At 43.5% G+C, this 23,110-nt stretch overlaps 2 protein-coding genes across 7 annotated transcripts in view; one reads left to right on the forward strand and one right to left on the reverse strand.

Annotated features, from left to right (window-relative positions):
- Positions 1–9,873, reverse strand: part of Washc5 (WASH complex subunit 5) — a 42,410-nt gene extending 32,537 nt beyond the window's left edge. The window contains exons 1-7 of the mRNA XM_032915905.1: positions 9,592–9,873; positions 9,008–9,153; positions 8,288–8,372; positions 7,407–7,507; positions 4,958–5,150; positions 2,185–2,337; positions 468–581 (exon numbers count right to left, since the gene is read on the reverse strand). Of these exons, the coding sequence (XP_032771796.1) occupies positions 468–581; positions 2,185–2,337; positions 4,958–5,150; positions 7,407–7,507; positions 8,288–8,372; positions 9,008–9,153; positions 9,592–9,777 (978 nt within the window). The 5' untranslated portion in view covers positions 9,778–9,873. The remainder of the gene's footprint in view (positions 1–467; positions 582–2,184; positions 2,338–4,957; positions 5,151–7,406; positions 7,508–8,287; positions 8,373–9,007; positions 9,154–9,591) is intronic.
- An 11,856-nt stretch (positions 9,874–21,729) lies between these two features.
- The window catches only part of Nsmce2 (NSE2 (MMS21) homolog, SMC5-SMC6 complex SUMO ligase), a 213,562-nt gene continuing 212,181 nt past the window's right edge, over positions 21,730–23,110 (forward strand). For all 6 annotated transcript variants that reach the window (XR_004389413.1, XM_032915890.1, XM_032915892.1 and 3 more), the window contains exon 1: positions 21,730–21,886. Coding sequence is in view for 5 of the 6 variants with exons in the window: in XM_032915890.1 (XP_032771781.1) it covers positions 21,730–21,886 (157 nt within the window). In the remaining variant the exon portion in view is untranslated. The remainder of the gene's footprint in view (positions 21,887–23,110) is intronic.

Genomic DNA, 23,110 nt, shown 5'->3' on the forward strand with positions numbered 1-23,110 from the left:
GAAATAGTAAGTACACACTTGAATATTTTATTTATATTCCTGCCTACTCAGCTTGGTGTTCTTACCAAAGAAGAATATAGTCACATTGACTCAGAAACTCAGAGTCTGTGCTCAAATAAACCAGCTGCAAACCAGAAGGGATGACTTAGATTACAGTTTCATCTCAGCATTCATCCCTACTGCTAAACACATCAAGCCCGCTCTAGTCACAGGACATGGGCTTCACACAGAGAAAACAAAGTCAGCTGTGACCCTGCTGCCCTGACTCTTTCTTAGGGCCCGACTCTCTAGTTTCCTCTACTACCCAAGTTTGAAGCCTGAACTTGGCTCCGACGTACACATTTATTTTCAAGTTCTGCAGTAAGCGTCTAGGAATTTACTGTCCAAATTCTGAGGAAAGTGTACCTAGCTTGTGTGCTATAAGCCGGGCTTGACGAGATTACTCACTCTGCTTAGTCCACACCTACCTGCTCTTTGACATTTGAGAGGTCAAGGGTATTGTTCAAAGCAGTTTTTGCAGCTTTGTAAGGTTCCCACGCATCTGCTAGATTAACGGTGATGCCCATATAAATGCTGATTACCTGAGAGAGGAGAGAGTCACTCAGTATTTGCCCAGCATCTGCTGCCACCAAGGAAAGGGGTGGGGAAACCAGGGGTCTCCAAATGAATGCAGGTCAGAACTCTTTGGAGTACGAGAGACAAGTTAAAGTATCTGAAGTAAACATTTTCTTCCAACTGCTGAGTGTCAGCTTTCCAGATGAAGTTACAGGGAGGAGAAAAGCAGTCACCAGTAAGAGAAAGCACTCTTTTTTTTCCCTTTTTCTTTTTGGGATGGAGTCTCTCTAGGACACCATCATGCCTGCTCAGTTTTCTCAGTTGTTTTAATGTTCTTAAAATCAATGATGGGGCTGGCAAGATGACTGGGTGAGAAAAGGCATTTTTTATGCAAGCCTGGAGATTTTAATTTGAGCCCTTGAACTCTGGCATTTGTATGTGACTCACTACACAGCTACACACATACACACTACACACACACCCCTCCCACACACACACATGCATCACACACCACACATACTACACACACTACACACACTGCACACACACACACCATCCTCCCCCCATACCCCCCCACATTCACACACACACACACACACACACACACACACACACAGACACCACAGACACCACACACATACACATACCACACATACTACACACACACCACACATACTACACACATCATACACACTGCATAACACCATACCCATACACACATACTACACACATATACCCCCCGCCACACACTATATACACACACACCACAAGGAGTTTTTAAAGTCATTAAGGACTCTTGAGAGCTTTCAAACAAATCTACTGATACCAACATTAAGTGATGTTTAATTATTTTATGTTCATAGATGCTTTGTCTGTAGTTATGTCTGTGTTATCATTTGTGTGCCTGATGCCCACTAAGACCAGAAAAGGGTGTCAGATCTCCTGGAACCCCAATTATGAATGGTGGTAAGCTGCTACGTGGGTGCTGGGAATCAAACTCAGGTCCTTTGTAAGAGCAGCCATGTTCTTAACCACCGAGTCATTGGTCCAGCCCCAGTAAAAAAACTCTTAGTTGTTTTGATTTGGCTCCTCCTTTATAATAGACCACCTGGCTGTGCGTGAGGGCCTCAGACATTTAAACACCCCCTCCCCCTCCCCCACCTTTTGTTTTTTTTCAAGACAGGGTTTGACTGTGTAGCTCTGGTTGTCCTGGAATTTATTCTGTAGTCCAGGCTGGCCTCCAACTTAGATATCAGCTTGCCTCTGCCTCCTGAGTGCTGGGATTAAAGGCATTTGTTATCACTGCCTGGTAAACTTTTAGTAGCTCTTCCAAACATAAATAAAAGAAAAATTAAAAAGACAAAAAAAGGGCTTTGTTCATTTCTGTTTGAAGATTTTTAATTAAAATTTTTTCACACGATAGACTTTATGTGTCTCTTCCTCAACTCCTCCCAGATGCGCCCCATCTCTGTGCCATCCACTTTGCTGTCACAGTCACTATGTTGTCAAGAATGAACTCCTGATTCCCCTGCCTCTGCGGCCTAAGCTTGGGTTCCAGTTCTGTCTAATATACTTGGCCCCAGGAAAGCTAGCTACGTGACACATTTACAGAAAGGGAGGAATACTTGCCCAGTTATCCGGAAAGTACTTATCCACGATCTCTCTCATTTTTGCTTGGTGCGTGTGAAGAATGGAAGGTTCAAAGTAGAGAATCACGTACAGCATGGCGGCTTGATTCGCCAGGGCAGTGCTGCGGTGCTCTGGCAAAGGGTAGGCCGAGACCTGCAACACAACGTCAGCCCATAGCACATGTCTGAAGCCCTCAGCCAGTTTCTAAAGTCGCGTCGGCTTTCTGCATCAGGACCTCTGGGAGCATCCTCGGAACTTTGTTCTTTCCTCTTATCCAGACCCTCCGACATTCTCTCCCTTCCATGTCCTCACTCTACTTCAACTCAGTGATTTTCTTACAAAAAATAGAAAGTCTCAACCCTGCACTGGCTCCTTGGGACATTTTTGTCTTTCCTACCACATAAGGATGATCTCTTAGAACTGATGGACTTCAACGCAACAAAATCACCATTTTATCACTTCCTATTGCCTGTCAAGACACCGAAACTCCTCCTTCATCCCATGGAGTTTCTGAGCACAGCTTCTAGCACTCTCACTTAAACTCACTCGCCTGCAACACAATGTCAGCCCAACCTCTGTTCTCACCCTTTGCTGAGTTCTCCTCCCATCTCTTTTCCATGTCAGTGTTTCCAGGGCATCTAAATCCTTATGTACCAGGTAAAGCTCCTGGGCTACACAGCGCCTATCAACTTGAACTACCAAGGGGAGGAAGGGGAGAGATTATCACAAGGACAGATGCAGCAAGGCCACATGGATCCTGCAGGCAAGAAAGTAGCATGGCAGTGTGTGGAGAGCTGAGGAAGCCTTCAAGCAAATGTGTCCTGTGGAGACAGACACAGCCAAGTCAAGGACCCAATGCCTCGGACTCATGGAATGGCAACGTCTTCTCCAGAGGTGAGGCTGTGAAGGACGGCAAAGCCTTCTGGTCAGAGTACACGTGTTGGCAATGTGTGCAAAACCCAACAGCCATAGCCTTCTCCTAGATAAAGCAACCCGAGATTGCTCACCTACAGAGACCGTATCCAGACTATCTAGACTATCCAGAGTGGTTCTCAACCTCCCTAAGGCTGCAACCCTTTAATATAGTTCCTTAGGTTGTGGTGATTCCCAAACATAGCATTGTTTTCATTGCTACTTCATAACTGCAGTTTTGCTTCTGTTATGAATCATAATGTAAATATCTGTTTTCTGATGGTCTTAGGCAACTGATGAGAAAGGATTCAACCCCCAAAGGAGCTGTGACCCACAGGTTGAGAAGCATGGATCCAACCCTTCCGCCTGTCCTCTACCCAGAAGTGTTGAGGTTCTGAGCTGTTGTGTGGTGTAGGTGTGGATCCAGAGCGTGCACAGCTCCTCCCACCCCAGATTTTCTGTACATGTTCATGTACCCTATTTCTTTCCCCAGATGTGTTCACCCTAATTTTTTCTCCCCAGACTGTCTTAGCTGGATGAGGCTGTCTCCTAAAGTTCAAATTTTGCAGAAATTATTTTTCAGGCCCCTTTGCAAATACCAAGGACAAGGGATGGGTGAGAAGTGCAGGACAGAGCAGGTGACACAGAAGAAACACAGCTTAACCCTCTGTTAATGAAGGTCAGGAGGGAGGAGAAACGGTAACACAGCTTAGGAGACTGATCACGGACTGAGTAGGAAGGGGAAGGGCGGGATGAGGGACAGTGAGAAAACAGCCTAGACCCTGATTTCATGCACATCAAATTCAAATTGTGGCTCTGCTGCTAAAAGTGTGACTTAGAAAGGATTATTGAAGGTGTCCGAGTCTTAGCTTCCTCCACAGCAACATGGAGATGATGCTGTCCCTCTGCAGGACAGTCATGTGCAACAGAGAAAATGGTATGTAAACAAACCTCCTGGGAGGCTGACTTAGGCTGAATGCTCAGCAAATGGCAACAAATATTATAAAGTCCTGTGTCTACACATAGTGTCTGATTTCCGATGTTTTAAGAAAAAACCCCAAGGATCAAAAAGTCTTATTTATACTTAATATAAGCATACAAAAAAGGAATTGGTCACCAAAAAGAGCTGTCTGGGGGCAGGTTTGCTGTACGACAGTGACATCCTACCTTGTAGTAATATAGATATATAAGAACTTATGTCCCCCAGCTCTGCCCCCAGAATGAAGTCAAATGCTAAGTCCTTTCAGTAAAGGAGCAAGAATCCCACAACCTGAAGAGAAGCCAGAGCACAGCTATGCTCTTTGGGCTTTTCTTAGCGATGAGCACACTGGTGAGGAAGGTGAATTAACTTTGAGATGCTGCAGGGTCTTTCCAGGTTTGCTCGGGCTGCCAGCAGTCTAGCTGGGCCTTCTGCTCCACTCTGTCATCCACTGTCATCCTAGCACCACGGCTGCACGTCCCACTGGCTTCCTCAAGCTGATGTTCAGGTTCTGGTACCATCACCTCTCCAGTGGGTGTCTCCTTCCTATGCTACAAGGCCACCCTGGGAGCAGAGCACAGCCTTCCTTCCCAAACCCTAGCCTATGAGTGAACATCCATGCCTGTTCTCAGTAACTGTTTCTTGAACAGGTGACTTAAGAGAATGCACCTTCTTTCCAACTGCTCATACCCTATCTCCTTTCTGAAACCTCTGATTTGCCCAAACTTAACAGCTCCTTTTCCTGACCCTGTAGCACTATTCAAGAGCTTTTTAAGAATAGTTTGTCTCGGCTGTTTGACTCACTGGAGGGAAGAAAAAAGAAGTAACTGAGGAAAAAGGTAAATTCCATCTTTTAAGTTATTAAGGCCCTCTGATTCCTACCTGGTTGTAAATGTCATCAGATCTCAGGCGTCCGATGACCATGCTAATGAAGGTCTCGTTGATAGGCACTCTCTGGAAATAGCTCTCAGGATAGTTGGGTGGTCTTTTGGCTCCTGGCTGGCTGGAATACCCTGTGCTTCGCAGTAGCTTACAGATATCATCCATATTTGAGTCAGCAGAGGATCGAGCAGCACTGTGTCAGGTTCACAAGGAGAGACAAAAGAATCAAAGAAATCACACATTACAAACATGTAAGTCTGAAAGTGAAGAAACAACAATGGGTCCCCTAGATCCTGTAACTCAAAAGGATACATTTGAACAACCTGTACGAAGGGTATGTATTGGTTCTCTATAAAGGTCTACAACCTACTTTCCAAATCCTTAGAGCTGTACTCATCTCACCATACTTTCCAAATATAAAAGCAAGCAATACAGTATTTGGAATACACTACAGGAGACCACAGCAGGTGGAGTTGGTGTCTCAAGATTGATGGATAATAATTAAAGAGTAAAACGATCTTACATAAGTAAGATAAAAGAAGACGACAGAAAGCCTACATCTGGTCTGGGTAGGTCTCGACTCCAAATGTTTTCAGGTTCAGGTCTAACTGCCAGAAGAGCTATGCAGGGTACATGTGTAAAGGTGTATGTGTATACATGTGTCTATAGAGTGTGTGTTTGTGTGTGTGTGTGTGTGTGTGTGTGTGTGTGTATACCTGGACTTCTGGACTTCTTGAGACAGGGTCTTACTATGTAGCCCAGAGCAGCCTCAAACACTAGCAATCCTCTTGTCTCGCCTCTCAAGTGTTGGGATCAAAGGTGTGAATTAGCATACCCAAGATTATATAGTTACTTTTCTTGAATTTCAGAATTATGGATAAAGAATATGAAACTCAGCTAATATTTTACAAATTAAAAAATATTTAAATTATGTTAATGTGACTTTCATTCTTTAGCTGCCGAGATCTAGTAAAACTATGTGGGACATCTATAGCCTTCTACCTGATATCACCACTACTGAGTTGCAAGGGTGTCCCACCGACAATGGAGCTCACATCCCACGAGTGCTATTCCCCAAGGGACAAAGTCAGAGTCTTCAAGGCTAAGGGCCATAAGCAAACACTTTTCCTTTCTTCATCCTCACATCCTTTAGTGTTTGTTTCTCTGGGTACTTTCAGGAGGAGGCAAAGCCGTAGAGTTTCACCTTCACACTTGATCTTCTCCATAAGGCCCAGAGGTGACTCACATGTTACGTGTCAAACATGGATGTAGGACAGTGAACGGACAAATGGACATGAACGAATGATCTGTAGCAGTGAACAATCCCTTCAGAAATGATAAAGTGGAAAAGCACCAGGCCAGATGAGCAGCTTGAGGTTAATTTGCAGAGGCCGTGGAGTGCTAGCAGGTGTCACAGACAGTACAATACGCTCAGAAAGTCCCTCTGTGGACCACTGGCCGTTCCTGAGAATTCTACTCATCTAATAGGACCATTCCTTCTCTGAGATGGTTTCTGACATTTAATTTGTATGCAAAGTTGTTTATTTCTCTCATATATATACATTGTACTTAACACCACTTGGGTTTTTTAAGACTTAACTGTATTATTTGTGTGTGTGTGTGTGGTGTGTAAACATATGTCCACACGTGTGCAGGTGCTTGTAGAGGTCAAAAGAGGGTACTGGGATCCCCTGGTGCTAGATTGATAGGTGGCTGTGAGTTGTGTGATGTGGGTGCTGGGAAATGAACGTGGGTCTCCAGAAGTTTGTGAACTCCCTTAAGCATTGCTAAGCCACCTCTCCAGCCCCATGTATCTACTTTTTGGACACATTTCTTCATAAGACTGAAAAGTTGTATGGGAGGTGCTAAATTAAAAAGCTGGCAAGGTGGCTCCTTGTGACTCTACTTCCTGAAGCCACGCAGCTCTGCACAGACTCATGCAACACAAGACCTGGGATGTTATTTCTGTGTCTATGCGTGCCTAGGGGGAAATCACCTAATCCAGAATGATGGCTTTCGGCCATCCACATCAGGATAACAACAGAAAGCTCCTTCATTTTTCTGTGTGTGCCAAGGAGTCTTGTTTGAAAACTAAAAGGAAAGCTTCCAAAGCAAACTGATATTTGTTAAGAACTTCGAAATTTCTTAATCTGTCCTCAACTTAAAACGTTCTGTACTCAGGCTCCTGCTTTGTATGGTAACTGCATTACTGTCATGGCCACGGCAGTCTCTACACTGCTACCTCTCAGATACAGTATCTCTCATGTAGAATATGGTTTTCACGGCATGTAAGCTGTTAGTCAGAACAGATAAACAGGCAACAGCTAGACTCTTTCAGCTGTTCAGGAGCATCCTTCACCACAGGCCACTGCTCCGAACACTGCAGGAGCACGCGATGCATTTCATCCATTGCAGCATTTTGGAGGTGTGCAGGCTAGGCCCGGGATACCTGTATCGATAGTAAGAAACCAGCATTCTCTCTCTGACTTCTCCTTCAATCTTCTGGTCGATGACAAGCAGCATAACTCCGTATAAATACAGGGCTTCACACTATGAAGAAAAAGGACAAAGGCCAAACTCACAAAACTGCCTCTGCAAGGGGTGAAGTTCACAGTGGTCAAAGGACCACTCTGGGCACATTCCTCCTGAAAGCTGTATTTAGATTTCAAGGTAAATGTATGTTTCTGCATAGAGCTCTTAACTACTGTGCAGAATGAGCTTTAAAAATCAACTCAAAATAAAATTTCATCCACAGTGATTATTTTTCTTGAGATACCACAATGGAATCTCGATTCTATGTGTAAGGATGACCTTAAACTACTCTTCCTAGCTCTACCTCCAAAGTGCTGGGATTACAGACATGGCCACCACAGTGGCTCTAACAGACATTTCTTAAATGGTTACTATGTACTAAGTACTAATTTGATGTCTCAGATGCAAAAAAAAAGATGGACTTCTTATACAGAGAGAGAACATAACCCAACACTGGATCCTTTCTTCCAGTAGTAATTCATTCAATACTCAAACATTTGAAACTCAGAAGATAATTATCAAATTATCGGGCTATTTTCTTTTCTTTGAGGAATGGCATTCTGTCTTTACTGAAGCTGATTATTATTATTATTATTATTATTATTATTATTATTATTATTATTATTATTATTGAGACAAAGTCTCTCCATTATTTAGCTCTGGCAGTCCTAGAACAGCTGGCTTTGAACTCACAGAGATCCATTTGTCCCCGCCTCCCAGTGCTGGGATTAAAGTCAAGTGCCAGCACCCCAGCTGTTCCATCTTCTTGAATATTACTTTACAGTCACTATTACTCACTAGAAGTTGTTTCCCATCCTCATTGAGAAGCACCGTTTCTAAGGTTTGCTGAATATAAACTCCTTCATTGAGATCATCGAGGTATCTAGAAGTGAAATGCCAAGTATCAATGTAAGCAGAAGATGTAACATTTGTAAGGGAGGAAAGACTGTCTTATGTGCTGTAATTCATGGTGATTTGGGCCCACAGGTTCCCACTTACGGCTGGTCCAAATCAAAGGAATAGCCCCTCCTCCTGAATTATAAAACAGAAGGTCTCAGAAGCAACGGCATAGGAACATGGGATAGTGGCTAGAGCTCAATAAATTGGTTAACTCTTAATGACCGCTAATATGAGCAAGCCCAGCCTAGAGGAACAAGTGTGTCTTCCCACTTACTCCAGAGGCAGAGGCAGGGGGATTGTAAATTCCACACTAGTCTGTGCAACACAGTGAAAGCCTATCTTAAAATAACACAGCATAACATAACAAAACAAAAAAGTTAGTAAATTAACGTTACATCTAAAGTGTTAGGATAGGATTCCAAACTGAAGGGCTGAAGGCTGCATGACAGAGTCAAGGAAGGTTATTCTGGCCCTTCACAGGAATGGGAGATTATAAAGAAGCCATGGCAATGCACGGCATGGCTGGGTTAACTTCAGAACTGAGAAAGGCAGACTTGTGCTGCTGGGTCCCTTCCCTGCCATTCTACCAGAATAAGCTGCTACAAAATTCATCCATACCTGTTTAAGTCTACAATGTATTTATGCACACTTTGAAAGGCTAAGTAAAATCTGGTGACGATTTCTATGTTGTTTTCCCGAAATTCCTCATCTAAATCCTGTAGCTCAGGTCTGGCTTCCAGTTTGCTTTCCCAGAACTCTGGACCCTGAGAAGGAAGGAAAACATACTTGTGTTAAAAGTCAGTCATGGTGTATCCCCTAGAAACATGTCCAGGGTATCTTAAAATTATGCTCTATGGTTCTTAAACATCAAAATTAAAGCAGAACAAAAAGTTAGATGGTAATTGAAGCCTACAACCAAAATCCCTGTGGTGAATGTCAACCAAGATTAGCACACTTTTAAATGTGTTTCCAGGTGAAAGGCACTGTATTATAGGTTGCTTTCTTTAATTGGTTTATGCTCCACTAGGACTTCCTACACAGCACCTTTCCTCCTCTCTATTTCCAAGTTAGGACGTGATGTTAACTTTGGTTGAAAAGCTGTCTTTTTAACACTCTATAATTACTGGGCCACTTCAAGCTCATGGCTCCCAGAGAAAACTCCTTGTAAAGAGGACGGAATAGTAAGGCCGCAGGGAAAGTACCTTAAAATAGCTGAAGTCGAAGATGATGTCTCCATATCTCTGCTGGTCAGCCCTGTCTTTCAGCAGGAACACAGCAGGAATAAACTCAGAGAGCCGCAGCACCTCGGCAATGATGGCGTTGCCACAGGAAACAATCCTCAGGATTGCCTGGCCACAGAGATTATTCTCAGCCAGGAAATCCAACATTGTGAAGGGTGGGAATGACTGATTGACTTCAGAGCTGGGGTCTGTGGATCATGATGTGAGGCCAGATCTGTAGGACAAATGGTTGCTCCATTAAAGAACCTGTATGGAAAAAAGAGAAGTTAACAATTTTTAAAGAAACGTGTATGTTCTTTTGAAATATACGTACAGCTCATGAGAGCCATGCCAGTGAGTCCTGGTACAAGGAAGGCATCTATTCCCCGATATTCAGGGAGAGGTGAATGATCTTACTCAGGTCACTGCCTTTTTAATCAGTTTGGATTCCCAGGCTGTGGAATGATCTTATCCATATTCAGATTACTTCGTCCCTTTTCAGTTAAACCTTTCTGAAAACACCCCTAAAGGCAGACCTCCAGGTGAGTCCAAAGGCAGTTAAATGGGAATAATGATTAGTCACCAAAAGGATCTTTTCTAGAACCACATTCTTGGCCTCCTTTTCAGCCCTTTGCATGTTTCTCATAGAAAATGAGCCAGAGCTGGGGCTACTGGTCACATGTGGCTTTGTATAATCTAACTACACGCACGCGCGCACGCGCGCGCACACACACACACACACACACACACACACACACACACACGCACATACACACACACACGCGCGCGCGCACACACACACACACACACATACACCCTACTATTTGATATTTTAACAAGTAATTGCAAGCACGAAAAGTCAAAAACACATCCCCATACATCATTTTGAGGTATTTATCCAAGGGACCCACAGGTCTAAACATGTCTGTGCTTGCTGTTCCTGTAGAGTTCCTAGCACCTACACAAATTCACACCCGTAACTCCAGCTCCATGGGATAAAATGCCCACTTCTGGCTTCCGTGGGCAGTGCCTGCCCTGTAACACACAAAAAGATGTGCACATACATATGCATAAAGAAGTAATAAAATGAAACTTTAGACATCAGTTTCTATACTCTTGTGGAGATGTTTTATTAAAGTACTAAACCAAGTTGGTTTAAAAATATTGAAGACTTATTCAAATATTTTATACACATAAGTGCACATGTCTTCATGCACATGAGAAGAAGGAATCAGACTCTATCACAGGTGGTTATGAGCCATGTGGGTTCTGCGAACTGAACTCAGGTCATTTGCAGAAGAGTCTAGTGCTCATAACCACTGGGCCACCTCTCCAGCCCTAGAGGGGAAGGTATTTAAGCAACCCACCTTTCGGTGCAGTGGTTCACAAGTCTGGTGGTGTAACACAATCACAGAGAATCTTAGTGTTTCTGCAATGTAGGGTGGAGTCAGCCTTAAGCATCGTTTTTATAAGAAGTCTCCACAAGGATTTTAATGTGAGGTCAGAAACATTAGAGAGTGGAGGCTGATTAGCTGTCTCGTGAAGAGACACCATGACCATGGAAACTTTTTTAAAAGCTTTTATTTTTTTCAAGATTCATTTATTTATTATTTATACGTACACTGCAGCTGTCTTCATGCACACCAGAAGAGGGCATCAGATCTCATTACAGATGGTTGTGAGCCACCATGTGGTCACTGAGATTTGAACTCAGGACCTCTGGAAGAACAGCCAGTGCTCTTAACCACTGAGCCATCTCTCCAGCCCCATGGCAACTCTTATAAAGGAACACATTTAATTGGAGCTGGCTTACACCTTGGAGGGCCATCATGACAAGAAGCATGGCAGCATGGAGGCAGGAGTGGTGCTACAGAGAAAAGGTAGCTCAGAGTTTTACATCTGGATTTGCAGGCAGCAGGAAGACACAGCCTGAGCTTCTGAAACATCAAAGCCTGCCTCCAACGACGTACTTCCTTCAGCAAGGCCACACCTCCTAACCATGCACCCTCTACATGCCTCTGGGGGCCATTTTTATTCAAGTCACCACACTGGTCTTGAGGAAATCTGCAGTAGACACACAGGAGGTGAATGATATTAATCTGCATGGAGAGTGAGTCAGTATGAAGACTGTAAGAAATGTTCTCTGTCCCTTTGAGCAGCCTGCAGTAGGCTGAGCAGAAAGTTCCAGAGAGAAGAACCGTAAGAGAGATGGAGTGCTTGAGAGTGTGCTGAAGATAAACGGGAGGACGCCCATTCCCTTGACAGTCTGGTCCCTCTACTGACTACCGTTGGGAGAGCGCTCAGATTATGCTGGGTGATAGTTAGTAGGTCCAAGTTCTAGGAAGTTAGAGTTTGAGAAAGTCACCCAGAACCTATTAAAAAAAAGACATTTTAGAACGTAACAATTAAAACCTTTTCTATGACAAATAATTTGGAAGTCAGATTTGAAGTGCAGAAAGCAGACAGGGGAATTGAGTTCAGAAATATTCAAAAGCTCTTGAAAGTAGATGAAGAGAGCAACAGTCTAACAGAACAATGGGCAAGGAATGTGAGGGGGTGAATCACAAGCTGTAACCCACTTAGTTACATCATCATCCATCGCCTTCTAGGAAGCCAGCTTCATTTTTATAATCGGCAGAGTTTACTGGCCCCCTTTTGTGTTGATATCAGCAATTAGGGAGATGATGAATAAAATAAAAACCTGAATGCATTCGATACTTCTTGAGCTTCTGAGTGAAGAACCTCATTAGAATTTTGCCAATGACCACGGGGCAACAACAGGATAATCGGGAGGAGTTCCAGCAAGGATCCAATGTTGATGTCGCAGAAGCCAGAGACCTCAATCCAGACCAATGACTTATTGCAATGAACATTTGCAAGTGAAGATGTGTGGACAGAGGGACAGACTGTGGGACACATTGTGATACACTACAGCTTCCAACATGAGATGATTTCTATGCTGTGTGTGCGTGTGCGCGTGTGTCTGTGTGTGTGTGTGCACATGTGTTTTGGAAGAGGGGCTGTAAGAGTAAAAGGGGAACATGAGAGGTTGGGGAGATGAGTGGGACTGGGATGCATGATGTGACATTCACAAAGAATCAATAAAATGTTTAGAACACTGTCAATGACAACCTTTACTTTCACATCAGTCTTCTAACATGAGACTCAACTGATGAATAATTTAACAGTGAGGCCTTAGCTGCAGGCAAAATTAGAATACAGAAAGGCTGCTGACAGCCAATGAGAATGTTTCCATTACAGCTATGGAAAGACATTTTCCATTGCTTGCAGCAAGTTGACTCTCATTTCTAGCTATCTATCAGTTATTGATTACGGAGAAGCTCTTTGTAACCCTCGCTAAGGTTTTCTACATTTCCCTTGGAAGTCTCTACCATTGAGTCAATATTTAGAAGTGTCTGTATCAACTGGGTGTCATGGCAACAACTCTTTGTTCATTCCCCAATGATACTTCCTGTGTCCAGCTCCCTTCTCGCCATAGAAGACAAAGTGGCCAACTCTTATTTTCCTGACTCCCTTGAAGCTCATGTCGGACATGTGATCTGGTTTTAGAGCAATGCCATTTAAGAGAAAGTCTATGGCGGGGCTTCTAGGAAGTAGTTTTTACCTTCAGCTAAATGGGAGAAATGGGGAAGGGACATCTTTCCTTGCCCTGATTGAGCTCACCCTCTTGTCTCTGAATGTTGTCTAAGAAACACTTGATTCTGACAGCTGTCACAGCTTCCTTTAGCCTATGAGTCAACTCAATTGGGCAGGGGTAGTGTGCGGGCAATAGCAAACCTACAGATTGTGATGTGAAAGGCTAGAATGGACCTAATTTCTCGTTGCTATTATTGATCTGCTGATTCAGTTATGGAACTACTGACTTCTATAATGCTTGTTCAGTGAATTGCTTTTACAGCTTACCCATTGTTAATTGCGTTCATTCACGTAGAATTTACCTAGTGTTTGCTATATGCCAAGCACTTTAGGATCTGAAGATACAGTAGTGAAGAACCCTGAGCTTCAGTTATCATGATGTCTATACACTACTGAGAGCAGGAGAAATAAGTTAGTCAACACACACACACACACACACACACACACACACACACACACGCACGCACAAGTGAATATAAATACATATATGTGTGTGTGTGTGTGTGTGTGTGTGTGTGTGTGTGTGTGTGTAAGAAGCCAATAGGCTTCGATAAATCATGTAAAGAAAAATCTGGTTAAAAGATGGAACACAAGCTGGAGCATATAGAGTAATTCTGATAAGATGATATCTGAGCAGAGATCTAAGGAGGAGAGGGAACGGGCAGGAAGGGTATCTAGGAATGTCTCGTAGCTTCTAGACGATGCCCAATGACTTCCACCTGTTACTCAAGCCCTAGATAGGCTCCTTCCCTTGAGTGGGGGTTGACTTATGGAACCTCTCCCAGAAAAGACTTCATAGCAGCCACAGCTACCATTTCAGAAGTAAGATTACAAAAAGACTGAGTTCCAGCTTGGGTTCCCTCTCTAGCTTGCTAGTTCTGGGAAAGCAAGTGATCACTGTGTGGTAAGAGTCCTGTGCCTTTGAAACAAAGCCCTGAGCACTGCTGTCAGTTCCAGGAGGCAGCTTGAAAGTGAAATCTCATTTGCAATTATGCCTTCAGATGAGATAAATATGTGTATGAGTGAGTGAGTATGTGCACGTGCACAGGGGGTGGGCAGGGATAAGAATCTTGAGTTAGCAGGGTGTGGGGAAGTTAGTTCCACATCCATAGATAATGATCAGTCCCAGGAGAAAGGCACTCCGCACATAGCTTATAAGTACAGAGGTCTGAGGGCAGACACGGAGCAGCTGTGCTTATGGTTTGAGGAAACATTGATTTGAATTCTTGGTTCCTAGGTGGTGGAACTGTTTGGGAAGGATTTAAAAATGTGGCTGTTTTGGAGGAGGTGTGTCCCTGGAGTGGACAGTTTCAAGTTTGAGGTGTAAAAACTCCACAGTATGCCCAGGTAGCCCTTTCTCTGCCTTGTGCCTGTGCATCAGGATGTAAGTCCTCAGCTCCTGCTCCAGCACCATGCTGGCCTGCTGTCATGCTCTCTGCCACAGTGATCATGGACTCACCCTCTGAAACCATGCACCCCCAGTAAACTTTTTCTTTTATAAGTTGCCTTGGTCATGCTACCTCTCCACAGCGACAGAAAAGTAATGAAGACAGTGCTTAGGAACAGTAGAGTGCCTAAGGTGTCTGGAGCAGAGTGAACCGGACATAGACACGGAGCTAATGGAGGTGGTCTGGATCCAGTCTGCAAGCAAAGGATGCTGTGAGGTCACTCCAGCTGCCTGGACATCTTTCACTAGGGATCTCTGTGATAGACGCTATGGTATACATTCTCAACAAGTGACTTCAGTATTCTCAGTATATCTGCTTCTTAAAACTACTTTGCTGAGAGGAAGAAGGTGAGCTCTCCTTCCTGTACTGATATGGCCTGGCATGAGAAATGAGAGAGGAAAAGGGAGGAAAGATCCAAAATGAGTAAAATGATGACATACTGAAGTCCACTGAAGACCAGACTCACCCTAAGTTAGGATAAAACTCGACCCTCACAAAGCAAGGGCCAAGCTATGATTAGAAGGCACAACTGCTGCCTCATTGTACATAGCACCATAGAGCAGACAGTTGGATCCCGGAGGACGCAGCTTACAGCAAAGCAGTGATATCTACCCTCTTCCCTATCTCTCCCAAGGGACAGAGAGACAGACTAAGCACCTGCATGTACACATTCAGGGAAGATCAGGCCGGAGATGACGATGTAAATCAAGACTTGTGGGTCAATCTCTTGGCCCTGAAGATCATACTTCAAGGCTGGGTATGGTAGCACACCCCTTTAGTACCAGTATTCCAAAGGCAGAGGCAAACGGATTCTTAGGAGTTTGAGGCCACTCTTGTGTACATAGTGAGCTTCAGGCTAGCTAGAGCTTCATAATGGGATTCTATATAAACAGACAAACAAACAAACAAACAACGAGACTGATTAAAAAGACATAAGAAATAATCGAACATATTTAGCAATCTTCAACAAACTCATGGGCCTTTAACTAAGGTGATTACCTTACCTAAACCTGCACCAAAACTAGTGTTTTAACAGAACTTTTTAATGTGAAAGAAAACACCTATTACAATTTCCCTCTTTAGTGAAAAATCATGTTTGTAATCTGTCCTACCTCCACGAAGAACACAGAGTTCTAAACAAACTACTAACAATGCAAGTGCCTTGCTACACTTTTGAAGACTAATGTCAAGACAATAGAAAGAATAAACCACTTCAGTTACATTAGCACATCTAGTTGCACTGTGACACAGTAGATCTAACCAGGACCAGTTACATTTTTCATGTAACTTATTTCATAAGAATATTTTCTAAACTGGCCCAGAGTCATAGAATCAAATGACCATCATTACAGGTGCCTAATCATGTAGCCATTTAAGACAAAAGCAGTGAGTGTTACAAGATGTGATGTGGAGAAGTAAATTTTATAAAGGCTAATGCAAGTTTGGCCTTTCCTGAATGAGGTTAAAAAAACATTCTAGAAGAAGTTACATTGAATCATTCTTTTGGAGCTGGCTTTCACACAATGGAAGAAAACGTGCAAACAGCAGTACTCTCACTCTAGGTTGAACTGAATTGTTAATGGCATGGAATGAAAGCACAAATCTTAATTCCATTCTTAATAATATTTTATAGGTTACAAAGTGCGGCAGCTTTGGGACCGTGGCATGGAACCTTAATTTTTTTGTATAGGAAGAACCTCTTGTCAAAGGAACATGTTTTCAAGAATGGTATCCTGATACTCAGAAATTGCAGAACAAAATTTCTTTAGTAAATTAAAGTGTAGATGACAAAAGAAGATGGATTTTATTTATTTATTTTTTTATCTTTTTAACAAAACTTCAGATCCCTAAAGAAAGCAGTCTCAAACCCATAATGGATACTCTCTCATAGAAGTTCTGGAATAAGCTTGATCACTGAGTTTTTAAAATTATATTTATTTTTATTTTATGTCCATTGGTGTTTTGCCTGCATCTATGTCTGAGCGTGTTGGGTCCCCTGGACCTAGAGTTATCGACAGTTGTGAATCACCATATGGTACTTGGAATTGAACCCAGGGCCTCTGGAAGAACAGTCTTAGTTGTTGAGCTATCTCTCGAGCCCTGATTCAGTAATTCTTAACAACATCTAAGACAACTTTCCTTTCTGACCTTTTAATAATACATGTTGTGGTGACCCCAACCATAAAATTATTTTCGTTGCTACTTAGTAACTGTAATTTGGCTACTGTTAAGAATCATAGTGGAAACGTTTATGGAGACAGAGATTTGCCAAAGGGGTCAAGGGACCCACAAGTTGAGAACAGCTGACCTAAGGCAAGTGTCCCTGGTTGTGAAAGGAGGCAATAAAACTCCTTCACTATCCCTCGTCTATAAAGAAATCAAGAGTCCAACTTTTTTTTTTTTATGAGTTCAACTTTTAATTTTCCTATCATAGAAGAAGTACGACCCAGTGGAATCACCTGCCAGCTATGGTGCCATGTCTCAGGTGATTGGGGGGTGGGGAGAGCTAAGGTGTAGAGGAACGACTTGCACAAACTCACAGTGCGTGACAGGACTTTTAACACCTTTTCGTCCACCCTCACGTCAGTGACTCCTTGATTTTCTGGAGAGTAAGTGAAAGATCAGTCGCATTAGCAAGGCACCGCTGCGAAAAACTTACAAGCTCAGCTATGGGCCAAGTAGCTGAGCATCACCACTAAAGTTTCAAAGAAGCGTGCAAGAGCGGTTTCCATGAAGGCATAGGTGAACGTCAGGCATGCAACCCCAACCCTGCAAGCCCTAGGTTTTCCTGGTGGCTCCCGGGACCAGTACCCGACGTGGCCCTCGGGGGAGGGAAAGGGCCTCGAACCCCCAGGCCCGCCTCCGACTCACCTGCCAGCGGTCCGATGCTGGCCGCGTAAACTGGACACCCGGGTCCCCCTCTCGCGCTCCAGAGATCTCCTAGAGTCCCGGGTTGCAGAGAGTCAGCTTCCCGGACCCTGGTTTCTGTCCTGGTTCCCAGCCCGTCACGTGACCGAGGGGCGGCGGCCCGGGCCCGGGCATCATGTGATCGTTCGCGGGCGCTAAATGATGACGCAGAGCGCGCGCGGGGCGTTTCAGCCACTGGAGAAGTAGGCTGAGGAAAGGAATCGGGGTCTGGGTGTGCGACGTTCGGCAAGATATCGCTGAGCTAGGTGGGACAGCCAGGTAAGATCCAGGAGGAACGGCCATGGGGTTCTGGCGGGTGTTGTCATCTCCCTCTGTGCTCAGGGAACCTAGGCCTGGCCCTCTTCACCCGCAGCAACTACATGGAGGCAGGTTATGCCCACGACCGCCTCTCGTGGAGAAGATTACCACTATGTAATTCAAAACAAAACAAAAACTGTTTTGAACTGACTTTTAAAACAGAGGCATGAACACTTAGCTCAGAGGTACTCAAGGCCACAGGTGCCATTTCACTTCTGCAGGTGGAGGTAAGTGTTAGCCTTGGTGTGAAAGAAGAGGGGGAAGAGGAATGTGGGGGCAACCTTATTGGGCATGGGCAGACTGAAATGGCAGTTTTATTGCTAATTTGGTAACTTAACGAGTTCGTCCTGATCATTTCATTTTCATGAGGAGACGTTTCATACCTCCTAATGTATGTTTCTGTTTAAGGAGGTCCCAACATAAAGGAATGGCAGATGTCAGCAATTAGCTGTGTTAAGTTATATAGTAGAGATGTGCGTTAGGAACTGAGAAGGCGTGTGAAGAAAAGGAGCCATGGCGAGGGAAGGCTTCAGAGAGAAGGGTGTGTACATGCTGGCACGCTGAAAAAGGAGACATAACTGTTGGAGTTGTGAGAGCACCTTGGGTTTAAAGGAGGTCTAACTTTTTGTTTGTTTGCTCTGTGCCTACTGTAATGCTGTACAGAAACATGTGAAGCAGTGTTTTCCTGTTTACATGAAAAAAATGGCTTAATTGACAGCCACTCTTCTAGGAATATAAGGGAAGCAAAATAGTGCGCTGAGCTCAATAGCTTGGTGAGACTTCAGGAAATTCAGAACTTCGTTGTAGATTGTCTTGGAAGCTGTAGGTACTGGGAACAAAAAGATCAATGTTATTGGAAAAAGGAGCCAAGAAGAGGTCAGTTTAAATCAGTGTTTCTTAACCAATGTGATGATTACATTTTGTCTTAAGATGATTTTTTTTTTGTAGTGAGAGACTGTACTGTATTTCCTAGAATTTTATCAGTATCTGACCTCTACTTCATGGATGCTAGTCTGTGTCCCCCATCCCTATCCTCTCCAGTTCCACGGTCAAAAACGTCCCCTCATGATGTTAAATGTTCCCTGGTAGGAGATCCCTCCAAACCCTAGGTTAAACCAAGCCCCAAGGAATAGTGTTAGAATGTTCAGATGTCCATAAACCAATTATATCTTAGTAGTTTTAAAAGCATCAAAACCAAATGTCTTTTGATTGTAGAGGCTGAGAATTCTGAGGCCAACTTACCATTAGACATGTTTTCTGGTTTGTAAATGGCATGTCCTTGCTGTTTTCCTGGGTTATAGAAAAGCAAGAGAGCTCTCAGAGCATCCGTTATAAGGGACTAATTTCATTCTGGAGGGTGGATCTAGTCACCTCTCCAAAGGCCTTATCTTCTGAAACCACCACTTCGGACATTAGGATTTCGTTTGTAAAGTGGGGATGAGGACCCAAACATTTAGACCTGAGTAGACAGATGAGCCTTGGGGAGGTGAAGTGAAGAGTGTACTCGTGAGAGTGTGGGGAGGATTGGGGCTCTAGACAGCTGACTTGGAAGAGATGGAAAGAGCTAAGAGTCTGAAGGAATGCAGATGGAAGTGTTGCTCCCTGAGGAAGGCGTAAAGATTGCAGCAGTGGCCGTGAGAGCAGGTCCCATTAAGTGGGAGAGGCGGGAGCCTGGCAGACTCCCAGGCCAGGACTGGAGGACAGGACTTTGAGACAAATGGAGGCGTGCTTACAGGAGAGTTTTGCTGCCAGGATGAAGCCAGGAGCATGGGAAGTAATCAAAGAGGAGGGTGGGAGGATGCTCTCCTTTAAGATTAGAGAAGCATTTCCTTGGTTTGCTATGGAGAGTGGTGTGGGGGAGGAGAAATCTGCTGATCTGAGAGAAGGAAAGGAGAAGATCTACTGTGGAGCGGAGGTGGTCTCAGTGAGCACCGTTAGTTCATTCAGCCTGAGAAGAAAGCGGAACAGAGGAACTGAGGCTGGTGGGTGAGGAGGGATGCCTCTTCATGGCGCTTTACACTTTCTCAGTGAAACAGTAATCAAGGTCTTTAGCTCTGGTCTTTAGTGCAGAATGGATGAGGAAGTGTCAGGCATCTGGAGTATCAGGTGTCATGGAGTATTTCTAAGTTAGGTCTGGCGGGTGGGTCATGCCTGTAGTCTCAGCATTTGAGTGGCAAGAGGGTTGCCATGAGTTTGAGGCCTGTGTGGGCTACTGAGTGAGACCCTGTCAGAATAGCAAAAGCAGAAAAGGGCCCATTTTCTGTAATTAAGAAATAGCTGCCTGGGTTATATGCTCTTTCAAACTGCTGTTGCCGTGTATGTTTTAATGCCTTTCCCTCATGTTGAGGACTGAGACATGTCATCTGTCCCTTCATTTTACAAGTTATCGATGTTGTTTCAATGATATATTTGTATGTTTGGTTCCTACCAACTACTGAGCTCTTGTGGAACAGAGGCTGGATATTTCTGGTGCTTAGAATACTGCCTGGCATATGAGAGTTTTTCAGTGAATTAGAATAAACCATCTAGCATTTGAAAACAGAAGTCTTGGGTTATTTACCTGGAAAGCCACTATGCTCAGAAAAGTTGCCTGGTATTTAAGAAGATACTTACTAAATGTTTGTTACCCAAGCTATTTGAGTTAGCAATTAATGGTATTGGGGATGTTTATGTAAAACTGGTAACCTCAGAAGTTAAAAGTCAGGACCTTACCCTTTGCTCTCCTGTGTTTTCTCATGAGCCTAAGAATTTACATAGTAAGGCATCCAATATGTATTTGTGGAAAAAGTGGATATCTCTAACTGAAAGCAATACTAGAAAAAGTGCAGTGGCAGTCCAGGTGTGAAATAAAGCTGGTATTATGAGAGAGGAAGTGCTGGAGAGCCCACATGGCTCCCTGCTCTTGAAAGGGAAAGAGAGTGAGTCTGATGCAGACTGTGGACCAGAGGCTAGACCACACCGAGAGTATGGCTTCTTTACTCCCAAAGAGGTTCCGAAGGACTTGACAATGAGCTTGTGGTCTCATCAGCCTGGCTTCATGTTGTATCTCTCTGATTCCAAAAATCCATTTCCCTTTATGGTGCCACACAGCTTTAGCAGCAGCCTGCTTGTCATTTACAAATCATTTTGAATTCTGCACTTTGCTAGTTGTTTTCAATGGCTTGAATTTCAGGAGTTTCCTGAATTAAGCAAATATGTCCATATAGGCGAGGGGTCCAAAGCTTAAAGAGTTAGTGTTTAAAAGTATAAATAAGGGAGTATTTAGCATAAGAGTATTAACTTCAGCTATACTAGATAAACCACTGTAAGAAGACAGGTCTACCTAGAAATTCTGCTTTTACTAATCTGGGATAACTACAGGTACTAATCTACTAGCACTCAGGGAGGCTGTCAGAACAGTTAATTTTTTTAAGAGTTAAAAATGCATATATATTAGTTACATTAAAAACTATAGGTTTTAAAAAAATCTCATCTTATTAAACTTTCTTTTCTTTCTTTTTCTTTTTCTATCTATATGTGTTAAACTACTAAGAACTGGGTTTGTAGGGTTGAAGCATCAAGAAAGAGGGTATTCTCTTTAAAAATGCAGGTAGTTACCTTTGCCGCGTTACACTGAGTGTGTGTTTGCTGTCCGGATGATGTTCTCTGGGTGTTGCATGCAGTAACTGTAGCACTGGGCATTGAATACAGTCGTTTTTGAATGTTATGGCTCTGCTATTTTCTTGTACAGTAATTATTCTGACTTAGAACTCTTACTGTTGTGTTTGAAATTTTAGGTAACAATTACAAGATGCCAGGACGGTCCAGTACAAATTCAGGTTCTACCCGGTACATATCCTTCAGTGGCGTAGAGTCAGCTCTCTCCTCCTTAAAAACCTTCCAGTCCTGTATCAGCTCTGGGATGGACACAGTTTCTAGTGTTGCCTTGGACCTTGTGGAGACCCAAAGTAAGTACTCCTTAAAACGTTTTGTGTTTGCGAGTGTCTTCTCTGAGATAACTTGTGGTTGCAGTACTCTGAGGATGCCCTTTGAGCATAATTGGAACAAGTGTTTTAATTCCACTGGACACATTTTCTCATCTTATTCTGTAACATCTCATAGCCATGTAGTGCAGTTATCCTCCACTCAGAACTGCCCTGGAAATTTGTGAACACAGATACTATAGTTCCTTACTGAAAGTATGCAATCTAAAGTGTGTGATACACGTGACCTGGGAGGTCTGTACACGTGCTGGGACGGTATCCTTTCCCTTATGTTAACTCTGTGTTGTTTGTACTTGATTCAACTGCAAAAGACTCCACAGATGCCAGGGATACCGGCAAAGGAAAGCCTCAGTCAAAACAAGGATTCAGCTTTGTGGAATTCTTACTTTTCAAGCAGAAGATTGAGAACAATGTTCTTTGCTTTTTTGAGTTGGAGTTATTATTACTTTTTGACATATTTAGAGCCAGAGGAGTAATATCTTTTTTCCCTACTTTTTTCAAAAATAGTTTTTGAACAATTCGTGATGTACATTTTTTTCCCTTTACTTATCCTGACTGAGTTTTAAGACTCTAAGAACTTAAATGTCCAGTTGAAAGAATTTCTGTACTATTTCTTCCAGAAGTTCCCTCTTGCCAGTCTCCTTTCCTTTTAGGATTTCAGCTACAGTTGTGAGAGCTGTATGTGCTCTTATGCCCCAAAACATCTTTCAGCCTCCTCTCTTCATTCTTTAAAAAAAAGTGTGTGCGCGAGAGTGCATGCACACGAGCACCTGCATGATGTGTGTGTGCACATGCCTGGCAACACTGTACTTCAAACAACACTTCTGTGGAATCAGCTCTTTCCTTTCACCTTTGTGTAGGTTCTAGGGAATCAGACTCAGATCATCAGGCCTACGCTATTGCCTGAGGCATGTCACTGGCCCCTTCTTCCTCAACTACATGGGCCATGATTCTAGTAGCTCTTTTAAAATCATTGTCTGTCATTAGTGTCCTTTTTCTCAATGTCATTCTAGGCTAACTTCCTTATGGATACGTTGTTGCCAGTTTAAGTTTTGTTGCTTTCTGTTTTAGTTGGCTTCCTTTAGCTGTCAACTTAAAACAAACTTGGTGTCACCTTGGAAGACATAGCCTCAATCAACTAAAGACATGTCCAGATCATATTTGCCTGTGGCCATGTCTGTGAAGCAT

Source organism: Rattus rattus, chromosome 1, assembly GCF_011064425.1.
Source record: "Rattus rattus isolate New Zealand chromosome 1, Rrattus_CSIRO_v1, whole genome shotgun sequence".
Classification (NCBI taxonomy): domain Eukaryota; kingdom Metazoa; phylum Chordata; class Mammalia; order Rodentia; family Muridae; genus Rattus; species Rattus rattus.